The sequence below is a fragment of the Oncorhynchus keta genome, chromosome 14 (assembly GCF_023373465.1).
Source record: "Oncorhynchus keta strain PuntledgeMale-10-30-2019 chromosome 14, Oket_V2, whole genome shotgun sequence".
NCBI classification, from domain to species: Eukaryota; Metazoa; Chordata; class Actinopteri; order Salmoniformes; family Salmonidae; genus Oncorhynchus; species Oncorhynchus keta.
In genome coordinates, this window is record NC_068434.1 from 343,643 (window position 1) to 371,026 (window position 27,384).

The 27,384-nt window shown below is 45.7% G+C and overlaps 1 protein-coding gene across 13 annotated transcripts in view; it reads right to left on the minus strand.

Annotated features, from left to right (window-relative positions):
* Positions 1-9,258: 9,258 nt before the first annotated feature.
* Positions 9,259-27,384, minus strand: part of LOC118379946 (STAM-binding protein-like A) — a 35,794-nt gene continuing 17,668 nt past the window's right edge. For 2 of the 13 annotated variants that reach the window (XM_052460784.1, XM_052460783.1), the window contains exons 7-11: positions 24,808-24,941; positions 23,820-23,957; positions 16,480-16,592; positions 10,353-10,452; positions 9,259-10,228 (exon numbers count right to left, since the gene is read on the minus strand). In XM_052460784.1, coding sequence (XP_052316744.1) covers positions 10,172-10,228; positions 10,353-10,452; positions 16,480-16,592; positions 23,820-23,957; positions 24,808-24,941 — 542 coding nt within the window. In that variant the 3' untranslated portion in view covers positions 9,259-10,171. Of the gene's footprint in view, positions 10,229-10,352; positions 10,453-10,481; positions 10,531-10,597; positions 10,647-10,881; positions 10,955-11,581; positions 11,655-12,383; positions 12,473-12,519; positions 12,587-12,610; positions 12,705-12,805; positions 12,861-13,333; positions 13,407-13,781; positions 13,831-14,011; positions 14,061-16,479; positions 16,593-23,819; positions 23,958-24,807; positions 24,942-27,384 lie in introns of those variants that run through there. The other 11 variants (XM_052460792.1, XM_052460793.1, XM_052460789.1 and 8 more) reach the window with 11 other exon arrangements.

Here is a 27,384-nt window from a genome sequence, read left to right on the forward strand (position 1 = left end):
CTCAATCACTCACCCCCCTCAATCACTCTCACTCCCCCCTCAATCTCACTCACTCACCCCCCCAATCACTCTCACTCACCCCCCTCAATCACTCTCACTCACCCCCTCACTCACCCCCCCCTCAATCTCTCTCACTCCCACCCCCCTCAATCACTCTCACTCACCCCCCTCAATCACTCTCACTCCCCCCCTCAATCAGTCTCACTCTCTCACCCCCCTCAATCACTCTCCTCACCCCCCTCAATCACTCTCACTCACCCCCCTCAATCACTCTCACTCACCCCCCTCAATCACTCTCACTCACCCCCTCCCTCAATCACCCCCCCCAATCTCACTCACCCCCCCTCAACTCACTCACCCCCCTCAATCACTCTCACTCACCCCCCTCAATCACTCTCACTCACCCCCCTCAATCACTCTCACTCACCCCCCTCAATCACTCTCACTCACCCCCCTCATCACTCTCTCACCCCCACTCAATCACTCTCACTCACCCCCCTCAATCACTCTCACTCACCCCCCTCAATCACTCTCACTCACCCCCCTCAATCACCCCCCCTCAATCTCACTCACCCCCTCAATCACTCCTCACTCACCCCCCTCAATCACTCTCACTCACCCCCCTCAATCCCCCTCAATCACTCTCTCACTCACCCCCCTCATCACTCTCACCCCCCTCAATCACTCTCACTCACCCCCCCTCAATCACCCCCCTCAATCACTCACCCCCCCTCAATCACTCTCACAATCACCCACCCCCCTCAATCACTCTCACTCACCCCCCTCAATCACTCACCCCCTCAATCACTCACCCCCCTCAATCACCCCCCTCACTCACCCCCCTCAATCACTCACTCACCCCCCTCAATCACTCTCACTCACCCCCCTCAATCACTCACCCCCCCCTCACTCTCACTCACCCCCCTCAATCACTCTCACTCACCCCCCTCAATCACTCACTCACCCCCCCTCCCTCAATCACTCACTCACTCACCCCCCTCAATCACTCACCCCCTCAACTCACCCCCCCTCAATCACTCACCCCTCAATCACCACCCCTTCAATCCCCCCTCAATCACTCTCACCCCCCTCTCACTCTACTCACCCCCCTCAATCACTCTCACTCACCCCCCTCAATCACTCTCACTCACCCCCCTCAATCACTCTCACCCCCCCAATCACCCCCTCAATCAGTCTCACTCACCCCCCTCAATCACTCTCACCCCCCTCAACACTCCTCCCCTCTCACTCTCACCCCCACTCAATCACTCACCCCCCTCAATCACTCTCACTCACCCCCCTCAATCACTCTCACTCACCCCCCCCTCAATCACTCAATCTCTCACCCCCCCCTCAATCACTCACTCACTCCCTCCTCTCACTCACCCCTCTCAATCACTCACCCCCCTCAATCACTCTCACCCCCCCTCAATCACTCTCACTCACCCCCCTCAATCACTCTCACTCACCCCCCTCAATCACTCTCACTCACCCCCCCCTCAATCACTCTCACTCACCTCCCCTCAATCCTCTCAATCTCTCACTCACCCCCCTCAATCACTCTCACTCACCCCCCTCAATCACTCTCTCATCCCCCTCAATCACTCTCACTCACCCCCTCAATCACTCTCACTCACCCCCCCCTCAATCACTCTCACTCACCCCCCTCAATCACTCTCACTCACCCCCCTCAATCACTCTCTCACTCCCCCCCTCCCAATCCAGTCTCCCTCCACCCCCCTCAATCACTCTCACTCACCCCCTCAATCCCTCACCCCCCTCAACTCACCCCCCTCAATCACTCTCACTCCCACCCCCAATCCCTCAATCCCCTCCCAACCTCAACCCCCCCCATCACTCCCCCTCCATCACCCCCCCCCCTCCATCACCCCCCCCTCCATCACTCCCCCCTCCATCACCCCCCTCCATCACCCCCCCCCCTCCATCCCCCCCCCTCCATCACCCCTCCCCCCTCCATCACTCCCCTCCTCAATCTTTCACTCTTTTCTCCCCCTCTAGTTAAGGGAAGAACTGCCCATCTTTACATCCATTTCAGATAACATTGCTGTTCTGTTCCCTGCTCACCACTTTTAAACAACCAAATAAGTCTTTCCCAACATTATTAGGGGTTTTCGGAAATTCCGGTTGGAAGACTCCCCGGAATCAGGAGGGCAGCAGGAAAACTGTAAACCTTCAACTAGGATTTCTGGAAAACTGGGGAAGTCGGGGAAAGATACCAGAATTTTTGCAACAGTCCTTCTGCAGTTTGTTTGGTCTTGCATGGCGGAGGCAGAACGTGACTAACGACCCCTGAACTTAAGATGTGAACCAAAGCAGCAAGTGACACATTTTATGATCACATTTAGAAATGTACTGCATTAGGTTTGCCCTCAGAACAGAGTTAACTTCATTGAACGGTCTGTCTCCTACCAGGCAGCACAGCAGTTCTACTCAAGGTTTGCCCTCAGATCAGCTAGTATAATACAGCTGATTGTCCTCTCTCCTCAGAGCTAATATAATACAGCTGATTGTCCTCTCTCCTCAGAGCTAATATAATACAGCTGATTATCCTCTCTCCTCAGAGCTAATATAATACAGCTGATTGTCCTCTCTCCTCAGAGCTAATATAATACAGCTGATTGTCCTCTCTCCTCAGAGCTAATATAACACAGCTGATTGTCCTCTCTCCCCAGAGCTAATATAATACAGCTGATTGTCCTCTCTCCCCAGAGCTAATATAATACAGCTGATTGTCCTCTCTCCCCAGAGCTAATATAATACAGCTCATTGTCCTCTCTCCTCAGACAGAGCTAATATAATACAGCTGATTGTCCTCTCTCCTCAGAGCTAATATAACACAGCTGATTGTCCTCTCTCCTCAGAGCTAATATAACACAGCTGATTGTCCTCTCTCCTCAGAGCTAATATAACAAAGCTGATTGTCCTCTCTCCTCAGAGCTAATATAATACAGCTGATTGTCCTCTCTCCTCAGAGCTAATATAATACAGCTGATTGTCCTCTCTCCTCAGAGCTAATATAATACAGCTGATTGTCCTCTCTCCTCAGAGCTAATATAATACAGCTGATTGTCCTCTCTCCCCAGAGCTAATATAATACAGCTCATTGTCCTCTCTCCTCAGACAGAGCTAATATAATACAGCTGATTGTCCTCTCTCCTCAGAGCTAATATAACACAGCTGATTGTCCTCTCTCCTCAGACAGAGCTAATATAACACAGCTGATTGTCCTCTCTCCTCAGAGCTAATATAACAAAGCTGATTGTCCTCTCTCCTCAGACAGAGCTAATATAATACAGATGATTGTCCTCTCTCCTCAGAGCTAATATAATACAGCTGATTGTCCTCTCTCCTCAGAGCTAATATAACACAGCTGATTGTCCTCTCTCCTCAGAGCTAATATAATACAGCTGATTGTCCTCTCTCCTCAGAGCTAATATAACACAGCTGATTGTCCTCTCTCCTCAGAGCTAATATAACAAAGCTGATTGTCCTCTCTCCTCAGAGCTAATATAATACAGCTGATTGTCCTCTCTCCTCAGAGCTAATATAATACAGCTGATTGTCCTCTCTCCTCAGAGCTAATATAATACAGCTGATTGTCCTCTCTCCTCAGAGCTAATATAATACAGCTGATTGTCCTCTCTCCCCAGAGCTAATATAATACAGCTCATTGTCCTCTCTCCTCAGACAGAGCTAATATAATACAGCTGATTGTCCTCTCTCCTCAGAGCTAATATAACACAGCTGATTGTCCTCTCTCCTCAGACAGAGCTAATATAACACAGCTGATTGTCCTCTCTCCTCAGAGCTAATATAATACAGCTGATTGTCCTCTCTCCTCAGAGCTAATATAATACAGCTGATTGTCCTCTCTCCTCAGAGCTAATATAATACAGCTGATTGTCCTCTAAATTGTCCATTACTAAATGACACATTTATTACGAGTGTGAACACTCCTCAGCCTATTTGGACCCCAGTGTTCGAGAGGCACTGGTGAGTAATTAAAGCTTATTAAATCTGCTCCTCCTGTGAGGGAGTCATTAGCAATGATGTGCTGCTCCCTCCCCAGTGTGAAACTCTTACTGTGTGTCTCTCTGCTTCCCTGTAAAGTGGGTGGTTAATGAGGAAAAGGCCGTCATTAGCATTGTTCCCCGCTACGCTACATCAGAGAGAGATCAATCATTTACAGGCCCAGGGACATGTACTAGTCTGTGGCGACCTAAATGCCAGAACCTGACACCCTCAGCACACAGGGGGACAAACACCTGCCTGCAGGTGACAGCATTCCCACCCCCATAACAACTACATAACCAACAAACGGGTCGCTTTGTTGCACGCTGGTACTGTGCATAGTCAATTATAGGCTACTCCTATAGCTTATCTCTTGGCAGTAGTACTGTAGACTACTTTATCACTGACCTCAACCCAGAGTCTCTCAGAGCGTTCACAGTCAGTCCACTGACCTCAACCCAGAGTCTCTCAGAGCGTTCAGTCAGCCCACTGACACAACAGAAAAAAAATCAGTCTACTTGAACAGAGCAATACTCAAATCATGAGGCATCAAAGCCAAAGGAACTGAATACTATTAAGAAATGCTATAGATGGAAGGAATGTGGTGTGGAAACCTACCAAAAACTATTAGGTAACAACAAATTCAATCCCTTAAGGACAACTTTCTGGACAAAATGTTTGACTAATAGTGAAGGTGTAGACTTGGCAGTAGAAAACCTGAACAGTATATTTGATCTCTCAGACCCCTTAAATAATCTACAAATTTGAAGCAGAAAACCTAAGAAAATTAAAAATGGTTTGATGAAGAATGAAAAAAACCTAAGAAAGAAATAGGGGCGGCAGCGTAGCCTAGTGGTTAGAGCGTTGGACTAGTAACCGGAAGGTTGCGAGTTCAAACCCCCGAGCTGACAAGGTACAAATCTGTCGTTCTGCCCCTGAACAGGCAGTTAACCCACTGTTCCTAGGCCGTCATTGAAAATAAGAATTTGTTCTTAACTGACTTGCCTGGTTAAATAAAGGTAAAAAAATAAAAAAGAAACCTGTAAAAAAATAAAAAAGAAACCTGTCCAACCAAAAACATCGAGACCCAGAAAACCGGAGCTTACGCCTAAAACAATACAGAAATAGACTACACAAAAAGAAGGAACAGCACGTCAGAAATCAGCTCAATGTAATTTAAGAATCCACTCGAACCACTTCTGGGAAAATTGGACACTAAAACAAATAATTCTCTGTCAAAAACAGAGATGTATGGATAAACCACTTCTCCAATTTCTTTGGCCCTAAAACAAACAATAAACAACAAAAACACGATCAAATACATGGTCGCATGTCTGTGGAACTTGTTCAGTTTGTCTCAGTTGTTGAATCTTAAATATTTACACATGTTAAATTTGCTGAAAATAAATGCAATTGAGAGGATGTTTTTTTTTGCTGAGTTGATATGATCAAATACAAATCTTAGAATCAACTATTAAAGACGACAAGAACCCAGTGGATTCTCCAATTACATTGGATGAGGACAAAATACAAATAAAAGGCATGTGGAGTTGTTATCTTAAATTAAAAAATACAGACCACATTCATACTTAAACTATTTAACATTATCTTCAGCTCTAGGATCGTCCCCAATATTTGGAACCAAGGACTGATCACCCCAATCCACAAAAAGTAGAGACACATTTTACTCCATTAACTACATCGGGATGAGCCAACAGCAAGCTTGGGGAAGTCCTCTGCATTATCATTAACTCGTACATTTCCTCAGCTAAAACAATGTACTGAAAAAAAAATGTCAAATTGGCTTTTTACCAAATTACCATACGGCAGACCACGTATTCACCCTGCATTGACAAACCAACAAACAAACCAAAACAAAAGGCAATGTCTTCTCATGCTTTGTTCAAGGAGGGTCTGCTATACAAATTGATGGAAAGTGATGTTGGGGGGAAACATACGACATAAAATCCATGTAAACAAACAAGTGTGCGGTTAAAATGTGCAAAAAAACACGTTCTTTCCACAGGGCCGTGGGGTGAGACAGGGATGCAACTTAAGCCCCACCCTCTTCCAACATATATATATATATATATATATATATATATATCAACGAATTGGCGCGGGCACTAGAACAGTCTGCAGCACCCCGGCCCCCCCCTACTAGAATCTGAAGTCCAATATCTACTGTTTGCTGATGATCTGGTGCTTCTGTCCCCAACCAAGGAGGGCCTACAGCAGCACCTAGATATTCTGCACAGATTCTGCCAGACCTGGGCCCTGACAGTAAATCAGACCACAAATACAAATTCCATCTAGACACCGTTGCCGTTGAGCACACACAACTATACATACCTCGGCCTAAACCTCAGCGCCACAGGTCACTTCCACAAAGCTGTGAACGATCTGAGAGACAAGGCAAGAAGGGCTTCTATGCCATCAAAAGGAACATAAAATTCAACATACCAATTTGGCTAAAAATACTTGAATCAGTCATAGAGCCCATTGCCCTTTATGGTTGTGAGGTCTGGGGTCCGCTCACCAACCAAGATTTCACAAAATGGGACAAACACCAAATTGAGAATCTGCATGCAGAACTCTGAAAAAATATCCTCAGTGTACAACGTAGAACACCAAATAATGCATGCAGAGCAGAATTAGGCCGATACCCACTAATTATCAAAATCCAGAAAAGAGCCATCAAATTCTACAACCACCTAAAAGGAAGCGATTCCCAAACCTTCCATAACAAAGCCATCACCTACAGAGAGATGAACCTGGAGAAGGGTCCCCTAAGCAAGCTGGTCCTGGGGCTCTGTTCACAAACACAAACACACCCTACAGAGCCCCAGGACAGCAACACAATTAGACCCAACCAAATCATGAGAAAACAAAAAGATAATTACTTGACACATTGAAAAGAATTTACAAAAAAAACCAGCAAACAAGCTATTTGACAGGTAAGCAGAGTACACAGTGGCATAATACCTGACCACTGTGTCTGACCCAAATTTAAGGAAAGCTTAAACAAGTCCAAATTTGATAAACTTATTTCATAAATCTATTGAGTGAAATACTAGCATCACAGCAGCAATATTTGTGACCCGTTGCCACAAGAAAAGGGCAACCAGTGAAAAACACCATGGCAAATACAACCTATATTTATGTTTATTTTCTCTTTTGTACTTTAACTATTTGCACATCATCACAACACTGTGTATATATATATATATACACATATGACATTTGAAAATGCATTCTTCTTTTGGAACTCTTTAGTGTAATGGTTACTGTTAATTTGTATTGTTCATTTCACTTCTGTTTACAATCTATTTCACTTGCTTTGGCAATGTTAACATATGTTTCCCATACCAATAAAGCCCTTTGAAGAGAGAAGGGGTGGACAGAGAACAAACCTCAAAACATTGTCTATTATTTGTCTCCCCCTAGTGGATATACTGGAACCTCACTTAGCCATTTAATTACAGCTGAACACATTGAGAACCAGCAGCCTGACAAGTCATTAATAGGACAGAGAGAAGTATGAACACACAGATAATAGTTATTAATCACACAGCATTAGTCCAACAGTTATACGCATTCAAACTGCCTTTTCACCCATGTCTTCAACTGCCGTCTAAACAGACACAAAGTATACAGGTTCCTTTAATAAGCACGAGATGGATGCTGTGTTCAAACACACAACGTTGTGGAACACTCCGGGCTACAGGTCTGGAATCAGCCTCCCCAAACAGAACATTAACCATTCGTGGGGAAACTGCCAAATCCAAGATCAGCATCTAGGGGGCGACATCCCCCTCGTCCTTGTGGAAGATCCAGATAAAATAGATGGTACTGAAAAGGCATGCCTCTCGTTGTATTTCTATCTGTTGTCCATGAGAGTGCAGCTGTTAAGTCATCTTATTATGACACAAACTGGGAGAAAATCAAGAGACGTACGACGTCACCGTCTCAGTTCTCCTTGGCATTTTCCTTAGGTTAGACTGTTAGGTCTGCAGGCCCTGTCAGACCATATACACCCCCGGAGGCTGGTGAGGGGAGGACAGCTCATAATAAATGAATGAAACGGAAAACATGTGTTTGAATCATTTATTCAGCTCCTCCCCTCAGCCACCTCCTGTGCAACACATGAGACAGTTTTGTAGGAAAAATCTTCTCACATTGCCTATAGATCCTCTCTGATCTGAGCCAGATCTGAGCCAGCCAGCCTGAGAGACAGGTAGGTAGCCAGCCAGCCTGAGAGACAGGTAGGTAGCCAGCCAGCCTGAGAGACAGGTAGGTAGCCAGCCAGCCTGAGAGACATGTAGCCAGCCAGCCTGAGAGACAGGTAGGTAGCCAGCCAGAGAGACAGGTAGGTAGCCAGCCAGAGAGACAGGTAGGTAGCCAGCCAGAGAGACAGGTAGGTAGCCAGCCAGAGAGACAGGTAGGTAGCCAGCCAGAGAGACAGGTAGGTAGCCAGCCAGAGAGACAGGTAGGTAGCCAGCCAGAGAGACAGGTAGGTAGCCAGCCAGAGAGACAGGTAGCCAGCCAGCCAGAGAGACAGGTAGCCAGCCTGAGAGACAGGTAGCCAGTCTGAGAGACAGGTAGCCAGTCTGAGAGACAGGTAGCCAGTCTGAGAGACAGGTAGCCAGTCTGAGAGACAGGTAGCCAGTCTGAGAGACAGGTAGCCAGTCTGTGAGACAGGTAGCCAGTCTGTGAGACAGGTAGCCAGTCTGTGAGACAGGTAGCCAGTCTGAGACAGGTAGCCAGTCTGAGACAGGTAGCCAGTCTGAGACAGGTAGCCAGTCTGAGACAGGTAGCCAGTCTGAGACAGGTAGCCAGTCTGAGACAGGTAGCCAGTCTGAGACAGGTAGCCAGTCTGAGACAGGTAGCCAGTCTGAGACAGGTAGCCAGTCTGAGACAGGTAGCCAGTCTGAGACAGGTAGCCAGTCTGTGAGACAGGTAGCCAGTCTGTGAGACAGGTAGCCAGTCTGAGACAGGTAGCCAGTCTGAGACAGGTAGCCAGTCTGTGAGACAGGTAGCCAGTCTGTGAGACAGGTAGCCAGTCTGTGAGACAGGTAGCCAGTCTGTGAGACAGGTAGCCAGTCTGTGAGACAGGTAGCCAGTCTGTGACAGGTAGCCAGTCTGTGAGACAGGTAGCCAGTCTGACAGGTAGCCAGTCTGTGAGACAGGTAGCCAGTCTGAGACAAGTAGCCAGTCTGAGACAGGTAGCCAGTCTGAGACAGGTAGCCAGTCTGAGACAGGTAGCCAGTCTGAGACAGGTAGCCAGTCTGTGAGACAGGTAGCCAGTCTGTGAGACAGGTAGCCAGTCTGTGAGACAGGTAGCCAGTCTGTGAGACAGGTAGCCAGTCTGTGAGACAGGTAGCCAGTCTGTGAGACAGGTAGCCAGTCTGTGAGACAGGTAGCCAGTCTGTGAGACAGGTAGCCAGTCTGTGAGACAGGTAGCCAGTCTGTGAGACAGGTAGCCAGTCTGTGAGACAGGTAGCCAGTCTGTGAGACAGGTAGCCAGTCTGAGACAGGTAAGCTCTGAGCAAAAAAAAAGCAGAAAACCTTCTAAAAGGATATGAAATCATAAACGGACTGTTGGCAGCAAGCCTAGCAGAGCTTTATGGAGTGATAGTCACCTCTGGAATAAAACTCTGTTTTGAAATAAAGACTAAGACAGAAAAGTGGGAGTGGACCCAGGAGAGTTGTCCTTCCCCCAACGAGAAGCGGTCTGCTTTAGTTCAACGGAGGACAGTGAGAGCAGGAGGTCCCTTAAATGAACCATTCCCACTGTCTGTAGTGATGGGTAGAACAATGGGTTTAGAAGTAAGATGTCTCTGTCTTTTAACAGTCTTTCTCCAAATTCCAGGATTATCCAAAAATCCTGGTTGGAATATTCCTGGAAATCCGGGAAAATCTCCAACCAAGATTCATGGAACCCTGGTCATTTTACAACAACTTAAAGAAAATTACCAGAATTATGCAACCCCAAATTCAGCCAGATGTCAGCTGGCCAGGCAGATCAGCCAGTCAACTTTCAGCTGCTTCTTAAAAAGCTAAATAGGGATCCTAATAAACAAATACAGTCAGTCAGCCAGCCAGCCAGCGTTTGGTGTGTAGATCCCCAGTCCAGAGATCACCGCAGGTCCAACATGGTGACTCTGTCCTCGGTGACGGTGATGTGTCCTGCTCCCTGGAGGTGAACACAGAGGATTGTGTTGATGCGTTTCTGAACAGAACCCTACTCCCTATATAGGGTTCAGGCAGCTGCAAAGGTAGTGCACTACAAAGGGGATAGGGAAAAGAGGTGGACTCACAGTGAAGAGAGGAGGGTCTTTGCTGTGAGGGTGGAAACCTTTCTGTTTACACGTTGAGATCTCATCCATCCCACGGTCTGTTATCCTGAAGTAGCCCGTCCTATAAACACACAGTCTGTTAGTCAGAAGTAGCCCGTCCTATAAACACACACAGTCTGTTATCCTGAAGTAGCCCGTCCTATAAACACACAGTCTGTTAGTCTGAAGTAGCCCGTCCTATAAACACACAGTCTGTTAGTCAGAAGTAGCCCGTCCTATAAACACACACAGTCTGTTATCCTGAAGTAGCCCGTCCTATAAACACACAGTCTGTTAGTCTGAAGTAGCCCGTCCTATAAACACACAGTCTGTTAGTCAGAAGTAGCCCGTCCTATAAACACACAGTCTGTTAGTCTGAAGTAGCCCGTCCTATAAACACACACAGTCTGTTAGTCAGAAGTAGCCCGTCTTATAAACACACAGTCTGTTAGTCTGAAGTAGCCCGTCCTATAAACACACACAGTCTGTTAGTCAGAAGTAGCCCATCCTATAAACACACAGTCTGTTAGTCAGAAGTAGCCCGTCCTATAAACACACAGTCTGTTAGTCTGAAGTAGCCCGTCCTATAAACACACACAGTCTGTTAGTCAGAAGTAGCCCGTCCTATAAACACACAGTCTGTTAGTCAGAAGTAGCCCGTCCTATAAACACACACAGTCTGTTAGTCAGAAGTAGCCCGTCCTATAAACACAGTCTGTTAGTCAGAAGTAGCCCGTCCTATAAACACACACAGTCTGTTATCCTGAAGTAGCTCGTCCTATAAACACACAGTCTGTTAGTCAGAAGTAGCCCGTCCTATAAACACACACAGTCTGTTAGTCAGAAGTAGCCCGTCCTATAAACACACACATTCTGTTAGTCAGAAGTAGCCCGTCCTATAAACACACACAGTCTGTTAGTCAGAAGTAGCCCGTCCTGTAAACACACACAGTCTGTTAGTCAGAAGTAGCCCATCCTATAAACACACAGTCTGTTAGTCAGAAGTAGCCCGTCCTATAAACACACAGTCTGTTAGTCTGAAGTAGCCCGTCCTATAAACACACACAGTCTGTTAGTCAGAAGTAGCCCGTCCTATAAACACACAGTCTGTTAGTCAGAAGTAGCCCGTCCTATAAACACACACAGTCTGTTAGTCAGAAGTAGCCCGTCCTATAAACACAGTCTGTTAGTCAGAAGTAGCCCGTCCTATAAACACACACAGTCTGTTAGTCAGAAGTAGCTCGTCCTATAAACACACAGTCTGTTATCCTGAAGTAGCCCGTCCTATAAACACACAGTCTGTTAGTCAGAAGTAGCCCGTCCTATAAACACACACATTCTGTTAGTCAGAAGTAGCCCGTCCTATAAACACACACAGTCTGTTAGTCAGAAGTAGCCCGTCCTGTAAACACACACAGTCTGTTAGTCAGAAGTAGCCCGTCCTGTAAACACACACAGTCTGTTAGTCAGAAGTAGCCCGTCCTATAAACACACACACAGTCTGTTAGTCAGAAGTAGCCCATCCTATAAACACAGTCTGTTATCCTGAAGTAGCCCGTCCTATAAACACACAGTCTGTTAGTCAGAAGTAGCCCGTCCTATAAACACACACATTCTGTTAGTCAGAAGTAGCCCGTCCTATAAACACACACAGTCTGAAGTAGCCCGTCCTATAAACACACACATTCTGTTAGTCAGAAGTAGCCCGTCCTATAAACACACAGTCTGTTATCCTGAAGTAGCCCGTCCTATAAACACACACAGTCTGTTAGTCAGAAGTAGCCCGTCCTATAAACACACACACAGTCTGTTATCCTGAAGTAGCCCGTCCTATAAACACACACAGTCTGTTAGTCTGAAGTAGCCCGTCCTATAAACACACAGTCTGTTAGTCAGAAGTAGCCCGTCCTATAAACACACAGTCTGTTAGTCTGAAGTAGCCCGTCCTATAAACACACACAGTCTGTTAGTCTGAAGTAGCCCGTCCTATAAACACACACAGTCTGTTAGTCAGAAGTAGCCCGTCCTATAAACACACAGTCTGTTAGTCAGAAGTAGCCCGTCCTATAAACACACAGTCTGTTATCCTGAAGTAGCCCGTCCTATAAACACACAGTCTGTTAGTCTGAAGTAGCCCGTCCTATAAACACACAGTCTGTTAGTCAGAAGTAGCCCGTCCTATAAACACACAGTCTGTTAGTCTGAAGTAGCCCGTCCTATAAACACACACAGTCTGTTAGTCAGAAGTAGCCCGTCCTATAAACACACACAGTCTGTTAGTCAGAAGTAGCCCGTCCTATAAACACACAGTCTGTTATCCTGAAGTAGCCCGTCCTATAAACACACACAGTCTGTTAGTCAGAAGTAGCCCGTCCTATAAACACACAGTCTGTTAGTCAGAAGTAGCCCATCCTATAAACACACAGTCTGTTAGTCAGAAGTAGCCCGTCCTATAAACACACACAGTCTGTTATCCTGAAGTAGCCCGTCCTATAAACACACAGTCTGTTAGTCTGAAGTAGCCCGTCCTATAAACACACAGTCTGTTAGTCAGAAGTAGCCCGTCCTATAAACACACACATTCTGTTAGTCAGAAGTAGCCCGTCCTATAAACACACACAGTCTGAAGTAGCCCGTCCTATAAACACACACATTCTGTTAGTCAGAAGTAGCCCGTCCTATAAACACACAGTCTGTTATCCTGAAGTAGCCCGTCCTATAAACACACACAGTCTGTTAGTCAGAAGTAGCCCGTCCTATAAACACACACACAGTCTGTTATCCTGAAGTAGCCCGTCCTATAAACACACACAGTCTGTTAGTCTGAAGTAGCCCGTCCTATAAACACACACAGTCTGTTATCCTGAAGTAGCCCGTCCTATAAACACACACAGTCTGTTAGTCAGAAGTAGCCCGTCCTATAAACACACACAGTCTGTTAGTCAGAAGTAGCCCGTCCTATAAACACACACAGTCTGTTAGTCAGAAGTAGCCCGTCCTATAAACACACAGTCTGTTATCCTGAAGTAGCCCGTCCTATAAACACACACAGTCTGTTATCCTGAAGTAGCCCGTCCTATAAACACACACAGTCTGTTAGTCTGAAGTAGCCCGTCCTATAAACACACACAGTCTGTTAGTCAGAAGTAGCCCGTCCTATAAACACACACAGTCTGTTAGTCTGAAGTAGCCCGTCCTATAAACACACACAGTCTGTTAGTCAGAAGTTGCCCGTCCTATAAACACAGTCTGTTAGTCAGAAGTAGCCCGTCCTATAAACACAGTCTGTTAGTCAGAAGTAGCCCGTCCTATAAACACAGTCTGTTATCCTGAAGTAGCCCGTCCTATAAACACACACAGTCTGTTAGTCAGAAGTTGCCCATCCTATAAACACAGTCTGTTAGTCAGAAGTAGCCCGTCCTATAAACACACACAGTCTGTTATCCTGAAGTAGCCCGTCCTATAAACACACAGTCTGTTAGTCAGAAGTAGCCCGTCCTATAAACACACAGTCTGTTATCCTGAAGTAGCCCGTCCTATAAACACACAGTCTGTTAGTCTGAAGTAGCCCGTCCTATAAACACACACAGTCTGTTAGTCAGAAGTTGCCCGTCCTATAAACACAGTCTGTTAGTCAGAAGTAGCCCGTCCTATAAACACACACAGTCTGTTATCCTGAAGTAGCCCGTCCTATAAACACACAGTCTGTTAGTCAGAAGTAGCCCGTCCTATAAACACACAGTCTGTTAATCAGAAGTAGCCCGTCCTATAAACACACAGTCTGTTAATCAGAAGTAGCCCGTCCTATAAACACACTGTCTGTTAGTCAGAAGTAGCCCGTCCTATAAACACACAGTCTGTTAGTCAGAAGTAGCCCGTCCTATAAACACACAGTCTGTTAGTCAGAAGTAGCCCGTCCTATAAACACACAGTCTGTTAGTCAGAAGTAGCCCGTCCTATAAACACACAGTCTGTTAGTCAGAAGTAGCCCGTCCTATAAACACACAGTCTGTTAGTCAGAAGTAGCCCGTCCTATAAACACACAGTCTGTTAATCAGAAGTAGCCCGTCCTATAAACACACAGTCTGTTAATCAGAAGTAGCCCGTCCTATAAACACACTGTCTGTTAGTCAGAAGTAGCCCGTCCTATAAACACACAGTCTGTTAGTCAGAAGTAGCCCGTCCTATAATAACAACATACACATTATTGGGCTGAACTGTGAATTACAGACTGTGGCTTTAATACAGCATCCGAGAAGAAAAAGAAAGGCTAGAAAACTAGAACATAAAGGAGACACCTATTTAGGCCAGGTGCTGGCTAGCGGAGTAGAAAACTAGAACTTAAAGGAGAGCCGCACACTCTGAGCTCAGATGCAAAAATGTAATTACCAATGTTTCGACAGTTAAGCCGTCTTCATCAGGGTATAATCACAAACACTACGGGATGACATTTTTAGTTTCCATCCAGTAGGGGCGCAAATAGACGTTGTTCAGGAATATCTTGGGGTGGTAAATCAGAGTTTACCAATTGAGATTTCTCTGAGATTTCTGCCCCCGCGAGAATACGACCAAGGGAAGTTCCCGAAAACACATTACCGAGACTATCGTCGGATTTTAGAATGTGCCAATGTTTGTGAACAATTCCCAAGATATTCCTGAACAACGTCTATTTGCGCCCCTACTGGATGGAAACTAAAAATGTAACGGCTGGGCTCAATGCAATAGCACTTATAAATGTAGATCCTTCAAACACCCCGAAACAGGGAAACAGATCCCAATCAAAGGTGTTATTACGTGCTCCACTAAGGCAGTTATTTATTTTATAACTTGTCCTTGTGGTAAAAAATGATGTGGGTAAAACAAAGTGTGAATTAAAAGTACGTATCTCGGAGCATCGTAGCACCAATGGGTGTAAAAACTTGACTTACCCAGTTGCGGCCCACTTCTTGGAAGCAGGCCACTCGATTTGGTCTCTGCGTTACGTTGGCATCGAACATGTCACCCTCCCAAGGAGAGGGGGGGTAACTCAGATAATTTATTGTTAAAACGAGAGGCTGCCTGGATCTTTAACTTAAAGGCCCTTGCGCCCTTCGGTCTCAACGTAGATTTTGATCTGAAGACATTCTTGTGATTATTGTGACTTTGTAATTGTTTGTAAGCTTGTGTAGTTAAATGAATCTATGATCGTATGCTCTCCATTTGCTGTTTGTATGCTGTTCTTTGTATGACATTTTAATATTTGATAATTAACCAATGATATGAGGCCACTCCTGGCCATGATTACAGACACCTGTGTCTTTTGATACTATATAAACAAGTCATCCCGTAGTGTTTGTGATTATACCCTGATGAAGACGGCTTGACTGTCGAAACATTGGTAATTACATTTTTGCATCTGAGCTCCTAGAGTGTGCGGCTCTTTTATTTTCAAGTTTAAAACAGCATACAACACATGACCTGATAAAGGCAGTGTGTCTACACTCACTCGTTATAACACATGACATGATAAAGGTTATAACACATGATAAAGGTTATAACACATGATAAAGGTTATAACACATGATAAAGGTTATAACACATGATAAAGGTTATAACACATGATAAAGGCAGCGTGTCTACACTAATTCGTTATAACACATGACATGATAAAGGTTATAACACATGATAAAGGTTATAACACATGATAAAGGTTATAACACATGATAAAGGTTATAACACATGATAAAGGTTATAACACATGATAAAGGTTATAACACATGATAAAGGTTATAACACATGATAAAGGTTATAACACATGATAAAGGCAGCGTGTCTACACTAATTCGTTATAACACATGACATGAAAAAGGTTATAACACATGATAAAGGTTATAACACATGATAAAGGTTATAACACATGATAAAGGTTATAACACATGATAAAGGCAGCGTGTCTACACTAATTCGTTATAACACATGACATGATAAAGGTTATAACACATGATAAAGGCAGCGTGTCTACACTAATTCGTTATAACACATGACATGATAAAGGCTATAACACATGATAAAGGCTATAACACATGATAAAGGTTATAACACATGATAAAGGCAGTGCGTCTATACTCACTCGTTGAACCTGGGTGAGCAGACAATAGCGATAGCCTCCGGCATCATGAGCTGGTAGGAACAGTGTGTGTGGAGATCGACACTGGACAGGAAGGCTGTCTGGGTGGGGTGGGTCTGAAACAATGCAAACATATATATTGAACAAAAATATAAGGTGTTGGTCCCATGAACTGAAATAAATGATCCCAGAAATGTTCCATTCATGCAAAAATCTTATATCTAACAAATGTTTGTAGCTCAGTTGGTAGAGCATGGCGCTTGTAACGCCAGGGTAGTGGGTTCGATTCCCGGGACCACCCATACGTAGAATGTATGCACACATGACTGTAAGTCGCTTTGGATAAAAGCGTCTGCTAAATGGCATATATTATTATTATATTATCCTTGTTACTGAACATTTCTCCATGATAATCCATCCACCTGACAGGTGTGGAATATCAAGAAGCTGATTAAACAGCATGATCATTACACAGGTGCACCTTCTGCTGGGGTCAATAAAAGGCCTGTTGTGTAAAATGTGCAGTTTTGTCACACAACGCCACAGATGTTTTGAGGAAGCTTGCAATTGGCATACTGACTACAGGAATGTCCGCCAGAGTTTGTGTGTGGGCGAGCAGTTTGCTGATGTCAGCGTTGTGAACAGAGTGCCCCATGGTGGGGTTACAGTATGGGCAGGCATAAGCTACGGACAACGAACACAACTGCATTCTAGCAATGCCAATTTGAATGCACAGAGATACCGTGACAAGATCCTGAGGCCCATTGTTGTGCCATTCATCCGCCTCCATCACCTCATGGTTCAGCATGATAATACACAGCCCCATGTCGCAAGGATCTGGACACAATTCCTGGAAGATGAAAATGTCCCAGTTCTTCCATGGCCTGCACATTCACCAGACATGTCACCCATTGAGCATGTTTGGGATGCTCTGGATCTAATTGGCCCTAGCGTCGTCCAGGTTAGGGAGGGCTTGGTCGGTAGGGATGTCCTTGTCTCATCACGCACCAGCAACTCCTCTGGCGGGCCGGGCGCAGTGAGCGCTAACCAAGGTGGCCAGGTGCACGGTGTACCCTCCGACACATTGGTGCGGCTGGCTTCCTGGTTGGATGCGCGCTGTGTTAAGAAGCAGTGCGGCTGGTTGGGTTGTGTATCGGAGGACGCATGACTTTCAACCTTAGTCTCTCCCGAGCCCATACGGGAGTTGTAGCGATGAGACAAGATAGTAGCTACCACAACAATTGGAAACAACGAAATTGGGGAGAAAAAGGGGTAAAAATTCAACAACAAAAATATCCTCATATCAACTGTAACTCAGTAAAATCTGAAATTGTTGCATGTTGCATTTATAATTTTGTTCAGTGTATAATTATAATTATATATTATTATATAGTAGGAACAAGGTGTGTGGGCATGAAGAAACACTGGGCATGAAGAAAATTCTCACTGAGGAGAAGCCCGGGTTCAGTATCTCAGTAAATGTATCATCTCTGGTAGGGTTATCCCAATATCAGAATGTATCATCTCTGGTAGGGTTATCCCAATACCAGAATGTATCATCTCTGGTAGGGTTATCCCAATATCAGAATGTATCATCTCTGGTAGGGTTATCCCAATACCAGAATGTATCATCTCTGGTAGGGTTATCCCAATACCAGAATGTATCATCTCTGGTAGGGTTATCCCAATACCAGTATCTCAGTAAATGTACAGTTGAAGTCAGAAGTTTACACACAATTAGGTGTGAGTCATTAAAACTTGTTTTTCAACCACTCCACAAATGTCGTGTTAAACTATAGTTTTGGCAAGGCGGTTGGGACATCTACTTTGTGCATGACACAAGTAATTTTTCCAACAATTGTTTTCAGACAGATTATTTCACTTATAATTCACTGTATCACAATTCCAGTGGGTCAGAAGTTTACATACACTAAGTTGACTGTGCCTTTAATTAAACAGCTTTGAAATGTACAGAAAATTATGTCATGGCTTTAGAAGCTTCTGATAGGCTAATTGATGTCATTTGAGTCAATATGAGTTGAACCTGTGGATGTATTTCAAGGCCTACCTTCAAACTCAGTGCCTCTTTGCTTGACATCATGTGAAAATCAAAAGAAATCAGCCAAGGCCTCAGAAAAAAAAAATGGTAGACCTCCACAAGTCTGGTTCATCATTGAGGGCAATTTCCAAACACCTGAAGGTACCACGTTCATCTGTACAAACAATAGTACGCAAGTATAAACACCATGGGACCACGCAGCCATCATACCGCTCAGGAAGGAGACGTGTTCTGTCTCCTAGAGATGAACGTACTTTGGTTCGAAAAGTGCAAATCAATCCCAGAACAACAATAAAGGACCTTGTGAAGATGCTGGAGGAAACAGGTACAAAAGTATCTATATGCACAGTAAAACGAGTCCTATATCGACATAACCTGAAAGGCCGCTCAGCAAGGAAGAAGCCACTGCTCCAAAACCGCCATAAAAAAGCCAGACTACGGTTTGCAACTGCACATGGGGACAAAGATCGTACTTTTTGGAGAAATGTCCTCTGGTCTGATGAAACAAAAATAGAACCGTTTGGCCATAATGACCATCATTATGTTTGGAGGAAACAGGGGAAAGCTTGCAATACGAAGAACACCATCCCAACCGTGAAGCACGGGGGTGGCAGCATCATGTTGTGGGGGTGCTTTGCTGCAGGAGGGACTGGTGCACTTCACAAAATAGATGGCATCATGAGGGAGGAAAATGATTTGGAGATATTGAAGCAACATCTCAAGAAATCAGTCAGGAAGTTAAAGATTGGTCACAAATGGGTCTTCCAAATGGACAATGACCTCAAGCATACTTCCAAAGTTATGGCAAAATGGCTTAAGGACCACAAATTCAAAGCCCTGACCTCAATCCTGTAGAACATTTGTGGCCAGAACTGAAAAGGTGTGTGCGAGCAAGAAGGCCTACAAACCTGACTCAGTTACACCAGCTCTGTCAGGAGGAATGGGCCAAAATTCACCCAACTCATTGTGGGAAGCTTGTGGAAGGCTACCCGAAACGTTTGACCCAAGTTCAACAATTTAAAGGCAATGCTACCAAATACTAATTGAGTGTATGGAAACTTCTGACCCACTGGGAATGTGATGAAATAAATAAAAGCACTCTACACTATTATTCTGACATTTCACATTCTTAAAATAAAGTGATGTTCCTAACTGACCTAAGACAGGGGATTTTTACTAAGATTAAATGTCAGGAATAGTGAAAAACTGAGTTTAAATGTATTTGGCCAAGGTGTATGTAAACTTCCTACTTCAACTGTATGTAAGAATGCTGTTTATAGACTACAGCTCAGCATTCAACACCATAGTGCCCTCCAAGCTCATCATTAAGCTCAGGGCCCTGGGTCTGAACCCCTCCCTGTGCAACTGGTTCCTGGACTTCCTGACAGCAGCCCCCCCAGGTGGTGAAGGTAGGCAACAACACCTCCACGACACTGATCCTCAACACAGGGGTCCAACAAGGGTGAGTGCTCAGCCCCCTCCTGTACTCCGTTCACCGTGACTGCAATCATCAAGTTTGCAGATGACACAAGTGGCCTGATTACAAACAACAACGAGACAGCCTACAGGGAGGATGAGTGGTGCCAGGAAAATAACCCACAACAAAACGAAGGAGCTATTCATGGATTTCAGGAGACAGCAGAGGGAGCACCCCCCTATCCACATCGATGGGACCACAGTGGAGAAAGTGAAAAGCTTCAAGTTTCTCTGCGTACACATCACTGGCAAACTGAAATGACACAGACAATGTGCTGAAGAAGTCGCAACAACGCATCAGGAGGCTGAAGAAATTCGGCTTGGCACCGAAGACCCTCAAACTTAGATGCATCATTGAGAGCATCCTGTCAGGCTGTATCACCACCTGGTACGGCAACTGTACCGTCCACAACTGCAGGGCTCTCCAGAGGGTGGTACGTTCAGGCATCCGAGCCACGGCCTGTTCACCCAGGTGGTGAGGGTAGGCAACAACATCTCCACCCCGCTGATCCTCAACACTGGGGCCCCACAAGGGTGCGTTCTGAGCCCTCTCCTGTACTCCCTGTTCACCCACGACTGCGTGGCCACGCACGCCTCCAACTCAATCATCAAGTTTGCGGACGACACAACAGTGGTAGGCTTGATTACCAACAACGACGAGACGGCCTACAGGGAGGAGGTGAGGGCCCTCGGAGTGTGGTGTCAGGAAAATAACCTCACACTCAACGTCAACAAAACTAAGGAGATGATTGTGGACTTCAGGAAACAGCAGAGGGAACACCCCCCTATCCACATCGATGGAACAGTAGTGGAGAGGGTTGTAAGTTTTAAGTTCCTCGGCATACACATCACAGACAAACTGAATTGGTCCACTCACACAGACAGCATCATGAAGAAGGCGCAGCAGCGCCTCTTCAACCTCAGGAGGCTGAAGAAATTCGGCTTGTTACCAAAAGCACTCACAAACTTCTACAGATGCACAATCGAGAGCATCCTGGCGGGCTGTATCACCGCCTGGTACGGCAACTGCTCCGCCCACAACCGTAAGGCACTCCAGAGGGTAGTGAGGTCTGCACAACGCATCACCGGGGGCAAACTACCTGCCCTCCAGGACACCTACACCACCCGATGTTACAGGAAGGCCATAAAGATCATCAAGGACAACAACCACCCGAGCCACTGCCTGTTCACCCCGCTATCATCCAGAAGGCGAGGTCAGTACAGGTGCATCAAAGCTGAGAACAAGACTGAAAAACAGCTTCTATCTCAAGGCCACCAGACTGTTAAACAGCCATCACTAGCAGCTACCACCCGGGTACTCAACCCTGCACCTTAGAGACTGCTGCCTGAAATCACTGATCACTTCAATAATGTTTGCAAACTGTTTTACTAATTTCATATGTATATGCTGTATACTACTGTATTGCTCGTCCTAATATTTATATATTTCTTCATTCCACTCTTGTACTTTTAGTTGTGTGCATTGTTTGATACTACTTGTTATTACTGCACTGTTGGAGCTAGGAACACTTTCGCTACACCCACAATAACATCTGCTACCAATTTGATTTGGAATTGGATTTGATTACGTTATCACAATACCAGTATCTCAGTAGATGTATTACCATTATTACTAATATTATTATGACCAAACATCTGCTCATCCAACATCTCATTCCAAAATCAGAGTTGGTCCCCCTTTGCTGCTATAACAGCCTCCACTCTTCTGCTAAGTCATTAATATGGAGTTGGACCCCCTTTGCTGCTATAACAGCCTCCACTCTTCTGGGAAGTCATTAATATGGAGTTGGTCCCCCTTTGCTGCTATAACAGCCTCCACTCTTCTGCTAAGTCATTAATATGGAGTTGGTCCCCCCTTTGCTGCTATAACAGCCTCCACTCTTCTGGGAAGTCATTAATATGGAGTTGGTCCCCCCTTTGCTGCTATAACAGCCTCCACTCTTCTGCTAAGTCATTAATATGGAGTTGGTCCCCCCTTTGCTGCTATAACAGCCTCCACTCTTCTGCTAAGTCATTAATATGGAGTTGGTCCCCCCTTTGCTGCTATAACAGCCTCCACTCTTCTGGGAAGTCATTAATATGGAGTTGGTCCCCCCTTTGCTGCTATAACAGCCTCCACTCTTCTGGGAAGTCATTAATATGGAGTTGGTCCCCCTTTGCTGCTATAACAGCCTCCACTCTTCTGCTAAGTCATTAATATGGAGTTGGTCCCCCCTTTGCTGCTATAACAGCCTCCACTCTTCTGGGAAGTCATTAATATGGAGTTGGTCCCCCCTTTGCTGCTATAACAGCCTCCACTCTTCTGGGAAGTCATTAATATGGAGTTGGTCCCCCCCTATAACAGCCTCCACTCTTCTGGGAAGTCATTAATATGGAGTTGGTCCCCTCTTTGCTGCTATAACAGCCTCCACTCTTCTGGGAAGGCATTAATATGGAGTTGGTCCCCCCTTTGCTGCTATAACAGCCTCCACTCTTCTGCTAAGTCATTAATATGGAGTTGGTCCCCCCTTTGCTGCTATAACAGCCTCCACTCTTCTGGGAAGTCATTAATATGGAGTTGGTCCCCCCTTTGCTGCTATAACAGCCTCCACTCTTCTGGGAAGTCATTAACATGGAGGTGGTCCCCCCTTTGCTGGTACTATTTAATGAAGCTAACAGCCTCCACTCTTCTGGGAAGGCTTTCCACTAGATGTAGGAACATTGCTGCTAAAACAGCCTCCACTGTACTTGCAGGCCAGTCATGTTCTTCCACACCTATCTCAACAAACCATTTCTGTATGGACCTCGCTTTGTGCTCAAGGACATTGTCATGCTGAAACAGGAAAGGGCCTTCCCCAATCTGTTGCTAGAAAGTTGGAAGAACAGAATCGTCTAGAATGTCATTGTATGCTGTAGCGTTCAGATTTTCGTTCACTGGAACTAAGGGGCCTGAACCACGAAAAACAGTCCCACACCATTATGCCTCCTCCACCAAACTTTACAGTTGGCACTATGCATTGGGGCAGGTAGGGTTCTCCTGGCATCTGCCAAACCCAGATTCGTCCGTCGGGCTGCCAGATGGTGAAGCGTGATTCACCCCTCCAGAGAACGTGGTTCCACTGCTCCAGACTCCAATGGCGGCGAGCTTTACACCACTCCAGCTGACGCTTGGCATTGGGCACGGTGATCTTAGTCTTGTGTGTGGCTGCTCGGCCATGGAAACCATGGCTCCATTTCATGAAGCTCCCGACGAACAGTTCTTGTGCTGACGTTGCTTCCAGAGGCAGAATGGCACTCAGTATTGAGTGTTGCAACCGGGGACAGACAATTTTTACACTCTTCAGCACTCGGTGGTCCTGTTCTGTGAGCTGGTGTGGCCTACCACTTCGTGGCTGAGCCGTTGTTGCTCCTAGACATTACCACTTCACAAAAACAGAGCTTACACTTGACAGGGACATCTCTAGCAGGGCAGAAATTTAACCAACTGAATTGTTAGAAAAGTGGCATCCTATGACAGTGCCAAGTTGAAAGTCACTGAGCTCTTCAGTAAGGACCATTCTACTGACAATGTTTGTCTATGGAGATTGCATGGCTGTGTGCTCCATTTTATACATCTGTCAGCAACGGGTGTGGTTGAATTAGCAGAATACACTCATTTGGAGGGGTGTCCACAAACTTCTGCACAAAAAGTATCATGACAAGCAAACAAAAAATAAAGCAGACTTAATTTGCAGAGGAAAATGTTATAAACTGGTCCTGGATCAGCTCTCCTAGAGGTTGTATGAATATGGGCTCTGGTGTAACTCACATGTATCCAGCCCAGGGTGATGAGGTCATACTGGTCCTGGATCAGGAACAGCTCCTCTTCGTTCTCCGTGTCGCAGTAGTCTGGCCCTCCGTTCTGTTTCGGCACGATCACATGGGTCACTGTGAAAGCATTCCTCAGCTGGAAAACACAGAATCAGACACACATAGACACAGAGAGAGAGTCAGAGACGCAGAGAGAGAGTCAGAGACGCAGAGAGAGAGTCAGAGACGCAGAGAGAGAGTCAGAGACGCAGAGAGAGAGTCAGAGAGTCAGAGACACAGAGAGAGAGTCACAGAGAGAGTCAGAGACACAGAGAGAGAGTCACAGAGAGAGTCAGAGACACAGAGAGAGTCACAGAGAGAGTCAGAGACACAGAGAGAGTCAGAGACGCAAAGAGAGAGTCAGAGACGCAAAGAGAGAGTCAGAGACGCAGAGAGAGTCAGAGACGCAGAGAGAGAGTCAGAGACGCAGAGAGAGAGTCAGAGACGCAGAGAGAGAGTCAGAGACGCAGAGAGAGAGTCAGAGACGCAGAGAGAGAGTCAGAGACGCAGAGAGAGAGTCAGAGACGCAGAGAGAGAGTCAGAGACGCAGAGAGAGAGTCAGAGACGCAGAGAGAGAGTCAGAGACGCAGAGAGAGTCAGAGACGCAGAGAGAGTCAGAGACGCAGAGAGAGTCAGAGACGCAGAGAGAGAGTCAGAGACACAGAGAGAGAGTCAGAGACACAGAGAGAGAGTCAGCGACACAGAGAGAGAGTCAGCGACACAGAGAGAGAGTCAGAGACACAGAGAGAGAGTCAGAGACACAGAGAGAGAGTCAGAGCCACAGAGAGAGAGTCAGAGACACAGAGAGACAGAATCAGACATGGACTGCCTTCATGACTCATAACACGGTCACCGTACCAGCCCTACATGCACCCACAGCAATAAGTTTAGCTATAGAATAACTATGATTATAGTACAGCTGTTGCTGTATAAAAGTCAGGTCTTACCAGTTTGCCACAGAGGATGCCACAGGTCTCCACAGCTCGGCTGGTGTTGGACTCAGCTAGCCTGAGGAAGCTGCTGCAGAGCTCTGAGGGCACTGCCAGCTGCCGAATGCCATCCACCATCCCATCCATGGTGTCTGGACAGAGGAGGGACAACACCCCATCAGGTTCAGGACCACTTCAGAAATAACTGATTTAATTTGTGTGTTATCCTCTGTCATTGAAATGTGAATCTTGTGTTGTATTTCATCTCTTCTATTCTACGTGGTGGAGCCAGATGAAACATCCCTTCTATTCTACGTGGTGGAGCCAGATGAAACATCTCTTCTATTCTACGTGGTGGAGCCAGATGAAACATCTCTTCTATTCTACGTGGTGGAGCCAGATGAAACATCTCTTCTATTCTACGTGGTGGAGCCAGATGAAACATCCCTTCTATTCTACGTGGTGGAGCCAGATGAAACATCTCTTCTACGTGGTGGAGCCAGATGAAACATCTCTTCTATTCTACGTGGTGGAGCCAGATGAAACATCTCTTCTACGTGGTGGAGCCAGATGAAACATCTCTTCTATTCTACGTGGTGGAGCCAGATGAAACATCTCTTCTATTCTACGTGGTGGAGCCAGATGAAACATCTCTTCTATTCTACGTGGTGGAGCCAGATGAAACATCTCTTCTATTCTACGTGGTGGAGCCAGATGAAACATCTCTTCTATTCTACGTGGTGGAGCCAGATGAAACATCCCTTCTATTCTACGTGGTGGAGCCAGATGAAACATCCCTTCTATTCTACGTGGTGGAGCCAGATGAAACATCTCTTCTATTCTACGTGGTGGAGCCAGATGAAACATCCCTTCTATTCTACGTGGTGGAGCCAGATGAAACATCTCTTCTATTCTACGTGGTGGATCCAGATGAAACATCTCTTCTATTCTACGTGGTGGAGCCAGATGAAACATCTCTTCTATTCTACGTGGTGGAGCCAGATGAAACATCTCTTCTATTCTATGTGGTGGAGCCAGATGAAACATCTCTTCTATTCTACGTGGTGGAGCCAGATGAAACATCCCTTCTATTCTACGTGGTGGAGCCAGATGAAACATCTCTTCTATTCTACGTGGTGGAGCCAGATGAAACATCTCTTCTATTCTACGTGGTGGAGCCAGATGAAACATCCCTTCTATTCTACGTGGTGGAGCCAGATGAAACATCTCTTCTATTCTACGTGGTGGAGCCAGATGAAACATCTCTTCTATTCTATGTGGTGGAGCCAGATGAAACATCCCTTCTATTCTACGTGGTGGAGCCAGATGAAACATCTCTTCTATTCTACGTGGTGGAGCCAGATGAAACATCTCTTCTATTCTACGTGGTGGAGCCAGATGAAACATCTCTTCTATTCTATGTGGTGGAGCCAGATGAAACATCTCTTCTATTCTACGTGGTGGAGCCAGATGAAACATCTCTTCTATTCTACGTGGTGGAGCCAGATGAAACATCTCTTCTATTCTACGTGGTGGAGCCAGATGAAACATCTCTTCTATTCTACGTGGTGGAGCCAGATGAAACATCTCTTCTATTCTACGTGGTGGAGCCAGATGAAACATCTCTTCTATTCTACGTGGTGGAGCCAGATGAAACATCTCTTCTATTCTACGTGGTGGAGCCAGATGAAACATCCCTTCTATTCTACGTGGTGGAGCCAGATGAAACATCTCTTCTATTCTACGTGGTGGAGCCAGATGAAACATCCAGAGAAAAGTAGATCAGAGTAGAAGAATTTGATAAGCCTTTGAATCGTTCCATGAACACTGAGTGTACAAAACATCAGGAACACCTTCCTAATATTAAGTTGCACCCCCTTTTGCCCTCAGAACAGCCTCAATTCGTCAGGGTATGGGACTCTACAAGGTCTCTAAAGCGTTCCACAGGGATGCTGGCCGACGTTGACTCCAATGCTTCCCACAGTTGTGTCAGGTTGTCTGGATGTCCTTTGGGTGGTGGATCATTCTTCATACACACAGGAAACTGTTGATTGTGAAAAATGCAGCAGCTTTGCAGTTCTTGACACAAACCGGTACTCCTGGCACCTACTACCTTACCCCGTTCAAAGGCACTTAAATATGTTGTCTTGTCCATTCACCCTCTGAATGACACACATACACAATCCATGTCTCAATTGTCTCAAGGCTGAAAAATGCTTCTTCAACCTGTCTCCTCCCCTTCATCTACACTGATTGAAGTGGATTTAACCTGTCTCCTCCCCTTCATCTACACTGATTGGAGTGGATTTAACCTGTCTCCTCCCCTTCATCTACACTGATTGGAGTGGATTTAACCTGTCTCCTCCCCTTCATCTACACTGATTGAAGTGGATTTAACCTGTCTCCTCCCCTTCATCTACACTAATTGAAGTGGATTTAACCTGTCTCCTCCCCTTCATCTACACTAATTGAAGTGGATTTAACCTGTCTCCTCCCCTTCATCTACACTAATTGAAGTGGATTTAACCTGTCTCCTCCCCTTCATCTACACTAATTGAAGTGGATTTAACCTGTCTCCTCCCCTTCATCTACACT